At 43.9% G+C, this 13,106-nt stretch overlaps 1 protein-coding gene across 1 annotated transcript in view; it reads left to right on the top strand.

Annotated features, from left to right (window-relative positions):
- The window catches only part of SLC5A11 (solute carrier family 5 member 11), a 110,065-nt gene that overhangs the window by 79,588 nt on the left and 17,371 nt on the right, over positions 1–13,106 (top strand). The window contains exons 14-15 of the mRNA XM_069209712.1: positions 8,134–8,349; positions 12,332–12,536. Of these exons, the coding sequence (XP_069065813.1) occupies positions 8,134–8,349; positions 12,332–12,536 (421 nt within the window). The remainder of the gene's footprint in view (positions 1–8,133; positions 8,350–12,331; positions 12,537–13,106) is intronic.

Below are 13,106 nucleotides of genomic sequence, written 5' to 3'. Positions count from 1 at the left end.
CCAAATGGTAAAAGATGCATTAGAGCCCATTTAAAGCCCTGTATGCAATTCTTAATATAGAGATCACTAATATTTAGGTAGTATACAAACAGTGAAAGAGAAGGCGTAGAGCCTATCCAATTGAATGGTAAAAAACAGAAGAAGGACTTATAAACTGTGCCTCAACTAGACAGATTTTAGGGTGCCAATGGAGTGATGATCCAGATGAGATGAAGCACATGCAGCCTTTAAAAACTGCGATAAAGATCATAGTGTAGCTGGAAAGGTAATCATAATGAGCTCCAAGGAGCACCGAAAAGAGGTGGTTTAAGCAGTGACCCAGAAAAAAAAGAGATACTGTTGAAAGCCAAGAGTCTTCTAATTTCCTGACTTAAGACCAAACACACTGGTGTGGAAGAGAACTCTACACACCTAGGTCTGTGGGTTTGGGTTAGTTCTTGGTTGGGGTTTGGGACGTGGACACTGTGGGGTCTAGTTCTATGGTTTTTGGTGTTTTGATTTTAAGGCTGCCTATAGACAGCATTAGCTGTTCGGTAAAACTCATGTCACCACAAGATACAACACGCAAAATATAATATATCACAGGCAGAAACTGAGTTTTGGTCAGCCTCCTCCGACATTAGCTGATTTTGGAAAGCACCTTTCAAACGTTGGCTTGGTAGACGGTTTATCACATTTTAGGACCAGTCCATAGCATTTCCAGGAATTGTACATTTACATTTACAGTTTTGCTGGTAAGTTCAAAAGTAGTTTGTCTGTATGACTGCAGCGGTTGGATGACTTTGTGCATGCACACACACACCTAACATTCACACACTCAGAAAATACTGATGGGTTAGAAGTACACCTGCACCAGCAGCACTCAGCCCCTATTACAAATATGTTCATCAACTAGCAAACGAAGGGCAGACAGAACAACCACCAGTGGCTGGCAAAAAACAATAGCATGGGTCAAATCTGGCCAGCTGTAGTATGTGTCTGCCAACTGCACCAGAAGTCTCAAAACTGAAGAAGCCAATAAAAAGAGGGTGAATTAAGGCCAATGTATGAACAATGGAGTGTGGGCAGGAGGGGTTGAGGGCAAGCACACAGACAACCAAGGGTGGGCAGGAGGGGTTTAAAGCAAGTACAGAGACTATGCAGTGTGGGTGAGAGAGGATCTGGCAAGCACACAGACAAGAAAAGGTGGGTGGGCCGGGTGCAAGCAGACCAATAGTCGAGGGTGGGCAGAAGGGGACGGGGCAAGCAGAAGGACAACAGAGGTTGGGCGGGAGGTGTGTGGTCAAACAGACAGACAACAGATGGTGTTGGGAAGGGGTGAGGCAAGCACACGACTAAGGCATGGGGCAGGGAAAATAAACAGACAACAGGGAGGGCATGAGGGGCTGGGGAAAGCACATTGACACGCTGGCTGTGGGAGAGTTCTAAGGAATACAAACAGACAGGCTCACAGTCAACAGAGAGCCGCAGAGAAGGGCTGGGTTAAACACTCAAACAACAGAGGTTTGGGTTTAGGGTCTGGGGCAACCATTCAGTCCACAAAGGATGGGCAAAACAGATTCTTGGGAAGGAACACAGGGGAGAAGTACATGAAAGAGACTGGTGAAAAAGACAGCCACTCTTACACAGTGTTTACACCAAAAGAAAAATATAGCTCCTGAAAAATGGTCCAGGGCAGTGACAAACACATGAAGAGAAAGGAAGCCCATGGACGCTGACGAATCAGAGGCAAGCACATGAGAGTGACAATGAAGCCAACCAATGGTAAGCAATGGGTGACCCTTAAGCCTTTGTGAAATAATAAAAGGTCTACCACTTGATCATGCGGGATGGAGTGGGGCATGCTCAAGGTGGTTGTTAGAGGTGAAAAGCCTCAGCAAGACTGATGGGGACAGAAAAAAGTTGGAGCGTGAACTGCAGGAGGGGGGTGAACGTCTAAATAGCCTGCAACATTAGATGGTGGGTCGTGAGGCAGAAGACAGGTTTCTGGCTGAAGCATGGGACAGACTATATTGCCAGGTGCACCAAAACTATAGGCAACAACTGTACAGAGAAGGGGACAGAGCAGGAAGTATGCTGGCTTGGTTGCTGAGATGTGAAAGGCCCACTATACTCTCACCTAACCGCCCTGGGGGAGGTATGGCTGTGGTCTTTCAGTCGGCTGTCTCAGCAGATGGGGTTGGATGCATCTGGGTGTGTTTTTACTTGACAAAGGTATGACTATAGGAGACACCCTCCCTCAACAGACCACGTGGTAAACAGGCCGTTAAATATTGGGGTTCTGCCTTCATAGTAATGAAATAAAGGTAGGTCTACTCTGCGCTTTGTTCACCAATCTTCCTTGAATTCGGATGAAGGTTGCATAGAAAGGCCCTGATGACTGTCCAAGACCTTGACAGGCTATGAATGAAAGGACAGAAACATGTTGGCACAAACATGAGGCATAATAACCATGGATGTCCTCTAATGAATACCGTTACAGTATTATTTTAATCATATCTAGGGTACCACCTTAATAAATAGGACACTTTGTGGTCCACTCTAAAATATTTTTAGACTATCATCTGGATCTGAGTTGAATATCCAGCAAGCTTAATATCTAAGAACTCCCTTAAGATAGCCCCATTTGCGGTTGAGTCCGCCTTGATAGTATTATCTTACCAGTGTGGGACAAGGTGGCCAATGATGAAGCATGTCACATTAAGTGAGTGAGCCCACCTCGCCCAAATCTTTGTGATGCCAAGTAACTCATAAATAGGAAGAGCAGTAGCAGAGCAATAGTTTCTTAAATGAAGAGACCTGTTTTTTGACTTGGGGTACCATGCATTTTGTGTGTTGTGGAGGCAAGCGTTGTGCTCATTCTAGCCTCTGGGTTATCCTTTTGTGTTTGATAATAGGTGTGGCTGTGGGACAGACGGACATTAATTCCCTGCTGCATGACCATTTGGCAGATGTCTACACTATGCCAGCAGACAGTGGGGAACGGGCAGTGACAGACTTCTGAAACCAAGTCAACTCCCTCGCCTGATGACGGCCCAGTCGGAGGGGTTGGACAACACTATACAATCAGTGGAGCTAAAGGAAGCGCTATGGGTCATGGCCCGAGGTCACTGGCTGGGACCTGATGGTCTCCCTGTCAAGTATTTTCAGGCGTACTCCACCTCCTTGCTCCCCACCCTCCTAGAAATTCTTGTTGAGGCCTGTATCCGTGGTGTCCTGCCGACCCATATGCAGGAGGGCTTGATAATCAGGCTCCTTAAGCCTGGAAAGTATCCTGTGGACCCCGGCTCGTATAGACCACTGTTGATGCCCAACGTATACATCAACATTCTTGTGAAAGTCCTTGCTGGGCAACTGGGCCGAGTGATCACACACCTAGCGCACAAAGATCAGTGCGGTTTTGCACCAAGAAGAGGAACTCACATGAATCTCAAGAGACTGTGCCATGTGCTGCATGAGACCAGATGTGAGGTGTTTAATGCTAGTTACGTTAGACACAGAGAAAGCATCTGACACACTCTCTGGGGACTATTTGTGGGAGGTAATAAGGCGAACGGGTGTGGGCCCAGGATTCCTAAAGTGGGTCTGCCTTTTGTAACAGGAGCTCAGGGTGAGGGTGCACACCAGCCAGATAGTGTACACCACCTTCCGCATTGAGAGAGGAACCAGATGAGGGGGCACACTGTCTGTGCTTCTTTTTGCCCTTGCAGTGGAGCCATTGGCCATACATTTGAGAGCCGGACTGAGGGACTGTGGAATACGTGTGGGTAATGTGACACGCAGTGTCCATGTATTCCAACCACACCCTGCTATATACGTGACGGACCTGGTGCTCTTGGTGTCCCCGCCACCTGCAGTTAATGGTGCGGTTTGGACTCCATGTTAACCGCCACAAGATGATGATTTCCCCCCAGTGTCTCTTGCGACCCGAGAGGAGGCAAACCTGCCCGAGGTGGGCCTGCACTGTGATGTGTGTCACTTTCGCTCCCTAGGCATGCAGATAACACACAACCCACACCAACAATACAAATTGAACATGGGGCGGGTACTGGCAGGACTAACCACTTCCATTTGATTCTGGAACACTTTATTGTTGTCAGTGATGGGTAGAGTGGCATTAACCAAAATGATGTTCCTATCCCGTTGTCTCTATGCCATGCAGAATTCGGCCTGTGTTCTACCAAACTCCTTGTTCAAGGAACTGGATAAACTATTAGTGTCCCTGATGTGGGACGGAAAGCATAGTAGAGTTAGACTGCAGATTCTATAACTGTGTTTGGCTGAGGGAGTCTTGGGCATCTCAGACCGCAGGCTCAACTATTTAGCGGGCTTATTACAGTATGCAGCGTTATGATGTGAAGATGACCCTAATTGGTAAAAGTCGCTATTAGAAGGAGTAGCTTCTAATAGCGACTTTTGCTCAAAACCGCTGGATTTCCACGTTACTTGGACATGCCAGTGTGTAGAGTCTTTTTGGGGGAAGGTAGTGTGGGAACTGCATAGAGTGACGGGTACAAAGATGGACTTACCAATGCAACACTGCCTGTTGTGATTGTTGTCACCTCTCAAGGGGGGTAGCAAGATGTGGTACAAGTGTGCTCACCTGGCTCTGCAACTCACCAAAAGGGACATTACGTTCCATTGGGCGAGCCTGTTAATGCCAAAAGTGAAAAAATGGCTGACAGACTTATTGGAATGGGCCATGGCTGAGGAGTGCCATCTCTGAAGGGTCCGCAAGGATGAACATGCAGAGAGGGACCTGGAGAGGTGAAATGGCCGATCGCCTGGATGCATGAGGTGGGGGGATTCGGGGCATGGCAGGTTCAGACCCTCAACTTGGGGGGGGGTCACTGTTGTCTCCCGCTTGTTAAATATAGTGCTGGGAATCATTTTTAAAGCTAAACTACAAAAAAAATTGAGTTGGTTGGAGAACAAGGCATTTGAACAATTAAAAAAAATATTCAGCTTTGTTTAAAAATCTGTTTATTTAAAAAATTTTAAAAGTGAGGAATTATTTCAAGTTAAACAATAACGATTAATAATTATGTGCATAATATCTGAATAATCCACATCATTTACGGGAAATTTCGAATATTCTATGAAAAACAAGCAATTACTCCACAAAGTGTGCTTATATCATGATGTATGCATATGAAAGGAAGACTTGATTACATAAAGTGCTGTACAACTACAGAATGTGGTTAAGAAGAAGGATACAAGTAAGGGGACACACTTGCACTATACATACTTAATGATCATGGATTACTCCTCAGGACACTCGCAGGAGGGTGGGAGGGTGTGTGTTGGCTACGTATAGCTATTTGTTGAGAAGAAATTCATTGAAGAGGTGAGTTTTCATCCCCTTAAGAAGGGAACCTTTCAGACCAATATCAGGCTAAAGTACCTGATCCTTGCGGAACTGCAGAAACGCAGCCATACAAAGTATTGCACTCCCCAGTTGGGTGGCTGAGCAAAGCTTCTGGTGGATGTATTCTAAACACTTTTTTAACACAATGTTTAAAACATTTAATGTTAATGTATAATAGTTCATCATTCGTTCATAAGTTTTATTCGGTTTAAAAAGACTAACCATAAAAGCAAACATAAATCTAAAAAAAATCAATAAAACATTAAAATCAGACTACATAAAAACACCTCCACATTTGAAATGCTACAATCAACACCGCAATACAGTACATCGTCCACCACCCATGGTGAGTCAAATTCCCACTCCATTCTACTCCTTAACCTCATCGCCCTCTTTAAAAGGTTAAGAACATACATAACTACATCCCTCTTCAACATCTGTAAGAACATAAAAGCTGGTCTAACTTGTGCAAAATTAGCCCTTTTCAAAATAGGCACAAGGTAAACCTTACAGGCCAACTTGTAAAACGGGCAGAACATAACAAAGTACAAGGTATGCTGTGGAGAAATATGATCACATCCAAAGGGTGCTAGTTTCTGCCCTCTATAGAACCCTGAGGAAATGCCAGCAACAGATGAAATAGAGCCTTCCTAAATCTGGAAAGAAGGAAACAATCCTGCTTGCTTAGTTGGGAAGTTTGAAAAGTCTACGAAGTATGATACATTTTTGGAAAAGATGTGCTGAATTCAGGGATGTGGAATTCCTATCGCCCGACGCCCGGGAAATCTTGTTTGGGGTCAAGGGCAACAAGTTTTTATGTTTACTTTGTCCTTGGGACAAGTAGGCCCAACCCTCTGCAGCACAAACCCTTTGGCTGCCTGTTTACAGAGAGTGGAACTCTCTGCAGTTGAGGTAATGTGTTTCCAAAAGATAATGCTGTTCGAACTTGTATTTATGGTTCATTATTTGAAAGCCTTCATTATTAGGGTGAGTGCTGTAAATAAATGTTTTAAGGTCACACTTCACTACTGACGTTGGTTCCAGTACAAAAATAAATAAATGTGTATACACATGTTTGAAAAGTTTAGGCTATGAGGCTAAGTATAATGCTCCCAGAATGCTCTCTGATTAGATGCAAATGAAGTGTCATTTAGTAAAATGTTTTGATGCATGCTAGTATTTCCCAAAAATATTTCTAATGGAAAATCAGTGTAACCATTTTCAACACGATTATGGGCAGCATGAAAATAAACAAACACTGACAAAGCCAACTGATCTGACATATTTTTATAAGTCTTTTAGTTTCATCAATGCGTGTCTTGTTTTGACATGGCTTTTGTAACACTTTATTGTTGTGGGAGCTACCAGGCCCTCAATATTGTAACAAACACTGGCAAAAAAAAAGAAAAAGTTTTTGAACTCTAAAAGCACACGTTTCCACCAGTGGCATAACAAAGGCCCCGCAGCCGCCCTCCAGGGGGCCCCTTCAGCACAGCACCTGCCCTGAGTGAGTCTGGAGAGGGGGCTCCTCCATGTTCTTTGCCAAGGGACACCCTCCAGTTTCGTTACGTCACTGATTGCCACTGTAGTTCCTGACACTGAACAAAACTACTTTGTGTGCCAATATACTCCTTGTGGAAGAGCAGAATGCGATCCGTCACAGTAAAGACAGCCGAAAGAGAGAGAAATAGAAGTTTAATAAAAACAAAATGTCTTTGTTAACACCAGACCTAATTAGGGACCAAGACCCACATGTAGGTAGCTTTTTGCATGTCGCAAACAGCGACTTTCGCTGTTTGCAACGTGCAAAAAGCACATTGCGATGCACAAACCCAGTTTTGCGATTCGGTAACTTGGTTACCGAAACGCAAAACGGGTTTGCGACTCGCTATTAGGAAGGGGTGTTCCCTTCCTAATTGCGACTCGCAGTGCAATGTAGGATTGTTTTGCGAACGCGGGCGCAAACCAATTACAGTTTGCACTCATTTCAAATGGGTGCTAACACTTTCGCAAAAAGGAAGGGGTCCCCAAGGGCCAACCCTGGAAGAAGTTCTAATTCTGCCATTGTCAGGAGTAAATGTCCAACCTTTCTTATTATGGGAAAATATTAGAGAGAAGCTGGTGAAAATCTTTAAAACATGCAGGTTAGTAGGTTTGCAGACTCAAAGGCATTCCAGCCCTGGAACTATTGCTTACTGCTTCCTCCAGCACCAATATGCAGATCTGCAGAAAGGTGGCAAAATAAGGAAGTTGCTACAGTAGGGATTGAAACTGCAAGTGTTCAAGCCCTACTGTGGTAGTAGCCCTGGCATAATCAGAGAGGCTATTATCAGAGCTCTTACATAATGAGATTGCTGCCATAATTTGGAGCCACACTACATGGCACCAAAGGGACAAGTAGATCTTTTTACAGGACAAGTAGATTTGAAAAGCAACCTGTCCCCTGGACAAGTAGATATTTGAATAAATTCCACACCCCTGTGAATTCTTTGAAAATGTGTGCTAAATTGTTTGGAGAAAACAGAGTAGCCACTTGAGTAAAGGTGTATGGAAATCTGAATGAATAAATTATGCCTGAGATAGACCAATACAAACCGATACATGTGGTTAGAATGGGAAGGATAACTATTGACATAAGGAGAAGGGATTTCCAAGGTCAGCTCATTCACACTCATTTAACCATAGCTATGACAGCAAGAAAGGTTGAAGGGTTAAGATCACGGATATACATAGCTGAATTCCTGATTCTTCTTTTGCCTTGGCAGGGTGCATTTACAGGCCTGGTTATTGGTTTGGCAGTAGGTATCATCCGGATGGCTTTGGACTTTGTCTACACCCCCCCGCTGTGCCACGAGCCTGACAACCGGCCTGCCGTCATTAAATATGTCAATTTCCTTTATTTCTCCATGCTGCTCGGCCTGCTGACTTTGATAATCGTGGTGGTGGTCAGCCTCTTAACGGAAGCCCCCACCAGAGAAATGGTAAGAACACACTGCTGTGCAGATGTTTTGTAAATTTGGTACATGATTTTTTGCAATTGTTTTCAAACATAAGAGCACTGCTTTGAATATTACTTTGATCACCTGTGACAAGGTAAATTTTATTCTACTAGATGATTCTATAATGTCCTCTTGCGTTTGTCATAGTCAACGCGGTCATAACTTAGGCCCTCATTATGACTTTGGTAGTCTTTTTCCAAGACCGCCAAAGCCACGGGCGCCAGAAGACCGCCAAAGCCGCGGGCGCCACCATGTTACGAGTACTGCAGGATTTCCGCCACATTTTGGTCAGAAAGCCTGCAGTAGTCATGCTGGCGGGCGGAGGCGCATGGGCAGTTACACCCCCCTCCTCCCTCCAGAAGGACTCCACCAGCCGTATTACGACCTGTCCTGATGCCGGGGCATTGCAGGTGGAGGAATCGCCTGTTTCCGTTCCCTGCCGGACGATCTCCTTGCCGGATAAGGGAAGTCGGGTGTCTGACAGGGGAGGTGGGTAGGAGGTTTGTATGGTGTTGCGTGTGTGAGTGGGTGTATGTCTGTGTGTGTGTATGGGTGTTTGTATGCCTGTATGTCTGCATGTGTGTATGTGTGTTTGTGTGTGTATGCATGGTTGTATGGGTGTGTGCATTCGTGGTTGAATGCGAGTATGGATTTTGAAGTAAATGCGTGTATGAGTGCTGAGGTGAATGCGTGTATGAGCGCTGAGGTGAATGCGTGTATGAGTGTTGCGGTGAAACCGCCACAGTGACCCTGGGGGTCAGAAGACTGCCAGGGTCATAATGAGGGCCCTAGTCTGCAGCCTGTTATGGTACAAGTGTCAACTGAAGAATTCATCAACAAAAACCACAGGTATTGAGCTATGGGTCCAATATGATACACCACTACCACTAAGCCATACCGAACTGCATCACCAAGTAATGGTGTCTCACAAAATTACCATTAATTAATGTCTGTAACAGCAAACAATCCTACTATTAGGCCATGCTCATAGTGTCACAATGCACCACCACTGCGCCACAGGTCAGTATTTCACAGCACAATCATCGCGGTATTCGTCAGTAACAGACATCACAACTACTGAGCTAAAGGGCAAGTTCACACAGCACAATCACAGAGTCATACATCGCACAGCACAACAAATGAATGCATCAATGGGTTGTCATGGCACAGCACAACCACTCAATCATACCTCTGATATCAAAGACTAGCATCATCAAGCCATGGTCTAATACCATAAAGCACCCAGTTATGTTAATTCTATTTCTTAAGCGCATGCACACCCTGAGGTTTTGTGGCACTGAATAAAGTAGGAGAAAGAGTAGTGAGAGTACACCTGTAACACCTGTCTAAAGAACTAGTTTTTCAATCCTCTTCTGAATCTCAAGTAGTTGGACTCTCCCTTTAGCGCATCAGGCAGTAAGTTCCATAGTTAGGGGGCAAAGAAGAAAAAAAAAACTACGCCTGCTCTGCTTTTCCATACCCTAGGCACCTTGAACAAGTTTACTGCAGATGATTGAGGGCTTCGACTAGGACAGTATGTCTCAGTCCTACTGGCAACAAATTCAGCAACGCAATTATGTAAGGCTTTAAAGATGACAAATAGAGCCTTAAATTTGACCTGTTTGTCTATTTGGAGCCAATTCAACTTGGTCAATAAGGGGTGTGCTGATGAGAACACAGTGGATTTTAAATTTAGGGGAGTATTGGCGGTTTTTACCACTTGAACCTACTGACCACGTATTGAGGAAGGTTAAGGAAAGCTTGCTGGAATAGTCCAATCTGGACATAATAATGACTGCTACCGCTGACTTTTTGTCTTTATCAGTTAAGAAGCGGAATCGTTTCCACAGGATACCCAAGTAGTAAAAACAGGTTAACAAAACCACAGAGATCTGATTAACTAGTATGAGATCGCCTACTATTTTAACACCCAGACTTTTCACAACAATAGGAGGAGCTGGGAACTTTTTCAATTGATTTGGACAATATGATGCTTGCCATAGACTTGAACAATATGATGCTTGCCATAAATTTGTTATTACCTTTGACCACTATTGCCTTTGTTTTATCCGCATTTAGTATGAGGCTTTTTGTACCCATCCCTTCCCAAGTAAAACTCATGGCATGTTGAAAAGCCTCATGAGTTGCAGGGCTTTTATTTAGCCTCAGTAGTACGGGAGTCAATGGTTTTGCATGTAAACTAGATTTATGATTTGTTGACTGTTGCACAGAACCAGGTTAGCCCAGTGTCATGCACGCTCTTCATAGGTTACTATGGCAAAGCACTAACACTAATTCAAGTTCAAGTACTACTGTTAGGCCATGAATACAATGAAGGTGAGTAAGACAATCCAGCCATAGGAGGAGAAACACAAAACAATAACTTCAAGCCACTGCCGAGGTATTCTGCAGCACTATTATCAAGCTATTTTAGCACAAATTGCTGCTATGAAGCCATGGTTCTGACAGCACACTATACTAAAATCCAGCTATGCCTACAGTAGCACAATCTATCCTTCAGCCATATGAGCTCAGGATTCCAATGATGATCATAGTCAATATTCTTCCAAAGGGTAATGTTAAGGGACCCCAAGGGATGCCACATGCTGCAACAGGTAAGCTCAGGGTCTCATGGATCATCAGTCAATGGTCTTCCTCAATGAATGATTAATGGCTCCCAAAAGCTGCCAGAGGCTACTCCAGTTGAACTCCGGATGCAAATGATCTTCATGGTCAATGTTCTTCCTGAGTCGGAGGTAACCAACGTCTGTGTACCATTTAAACATGAGGTCAAAATGGGTAACTACTGTCTTTGATTACTCAGGGGGTACGCTTGCCTGGATCTGTTCACGGTTTTAAATCATTAGCCAATGTTTATGTTTCCAATCACTGTGAGATTGTGTATACAGAGGGCTTACACGCGGACCAATTTGAACACTCTAGATAGTCTACAATGTTGCTGCTCAAAGGCAGAGACATGGTTCTTCCCCTTAAATAAATTACTAACACACAAATCTGCATTAGCTTCTAATAAGGTATAGAATTCAATTTAGGTTAGTCCTTATGTACTATCAATTTCTGCAGAAGTGGGCATCCGTAGTTGTGAATTCGGATGTTTTGTGGTGCAAGTGGTTACTATACCTTTCAATCTGAGGCCAGTGCCTGCTCGCCACACATAGATCACAAAATGCATTGCACACGGGGCTGGCCTTGCAATGCACAACCCAAGGTAGGACACACTTTCCTAAGAGACGAGGTGAAACTGAGATCTTGCTGTATTAGGGACACCATGCAAGGTTTATCTTGTCCATTTGGTGTTTCCTAATTTGAGATCATTTTTAGGGGTTTACCACTAGCATATTTATGAATGTTTTAGCCTTCATTTATTTCTATAGCATTACGATGCACAGTATGAACAGTTTAAAGTCCAACATATTTTGAAGGTAACCAACAGGCTGAAGGATAAAGAGTGAACGGTTCCCAAGCTTACTGTACATCTTTAGTATACGCATGCTCTGCGAATAAAAGCCTCAAAAAGGGAGACTAAAAACTTCCAACTGCATTATTTTCCAAATGAGTCCTCCTTGCTGAAAAAGCACTAGCATATGTGTAATGCACACACAGGCCGCTGAAAAATGGAGACTACAGTTCTGTCCGCACTCAGGTAAAGCCCAAAGCATCCAGTGGGCAGGGCAACATACAATGAAGACCTGGAGCTATCTGACATGTAGGAAGCATATAAAGTGGTCTCGGGGCACTTAGAGGAAACACAATGCTTTCACAATTAAAGGCACCTTCCCAATTTTTATTGGCAGTTCCACATATACTTGGGAGGCAGGACTGAACGTTTTACAAGAGAAAGATGTAAATGTAGGCTAACACTTGCTGCATGAACAAGTCACGTGTCTTTATTTGTAAGTAACATATGCTTCTTTCCTGAGGTCTTCTCTTGTTTTCTCTTAAGGTCAGTCGCCTAACATGGTTCAGCCGGTTTGATGCGCTTCCAAAAAACCCAGAAGAACCAACTGGAGAAGGATCACCTGTAGGTGACAGCAAAGGATTTGCAGTTTCCAAGAATTTACCAAGCACAGCTGAAGTGAATACTGAATATGGCAATATTACTGATTCTACAGATGTGATCCACCCCCAGGATAATTCAAGCAATAGCGGTAAGTTACTGAAGCATGCTCTAGAAAGTCAACTTTAATGAAAATTTCATGGAATTTGCTTTCTTTTTCTCATACTGAGCGATTAAAGTAAGTTTCCTGAACACCTCTATTCAGGTTGAAACTGACAATAAATAATACACTGAAAACAAAACAAAGAATCATCTTCAAAAAATACTGTTGGTTCTGCACTAGAGACAATCACTCATTCCTCTTTCAAGTCCACTGCCTTCCTAAATAAGGTGTTCCTGCACCTTCCTAGACAGGCTCACTCTGTTGCTTGCCCAACAAAAATAGGTATATCTTCTCTTCTTGTCTGTGCCAGTACTACAAAGCTTTGTTCAGAGGGGGGTCAGAAGGGATGCATACGACTTCTGGGAGGAAGCAGGGCAAAGTACTGTGCTCTTCCCTTTATTACCGAAATACTAATTTGGTTGTCAAACTGCTTTAGTAATACTGATGCAGAATGCACGGACAGCCTGTGTCATTGAGCTACATGGCCTTGCAATTGTTCAAGAATCATAGAATGGGTTTGCTTCTCACTGTTTCCAGTAGGGTTTATTTGAGCTTATG

The sequence above is a fragment of the Pleurodeles waltl genome, chromosome 10 (genome assembly GCF_031143425.1).
Source record: "Pleurodeles waltl isolate 20211129_DDA chromosome 10, aPleWal1.hap1.20221129, whole genome shotgun sequence".
NCBI lineage: Eukaryota > Metazoa > Chordata > Amphibia > Caudata > Salamandridae > Pleurodeles > Pleurodeles waltl.
Note: the sequence above shows the minus strand (reverse complement) of the source record. Positions and strands in the feature narration are given on the sequence as shown.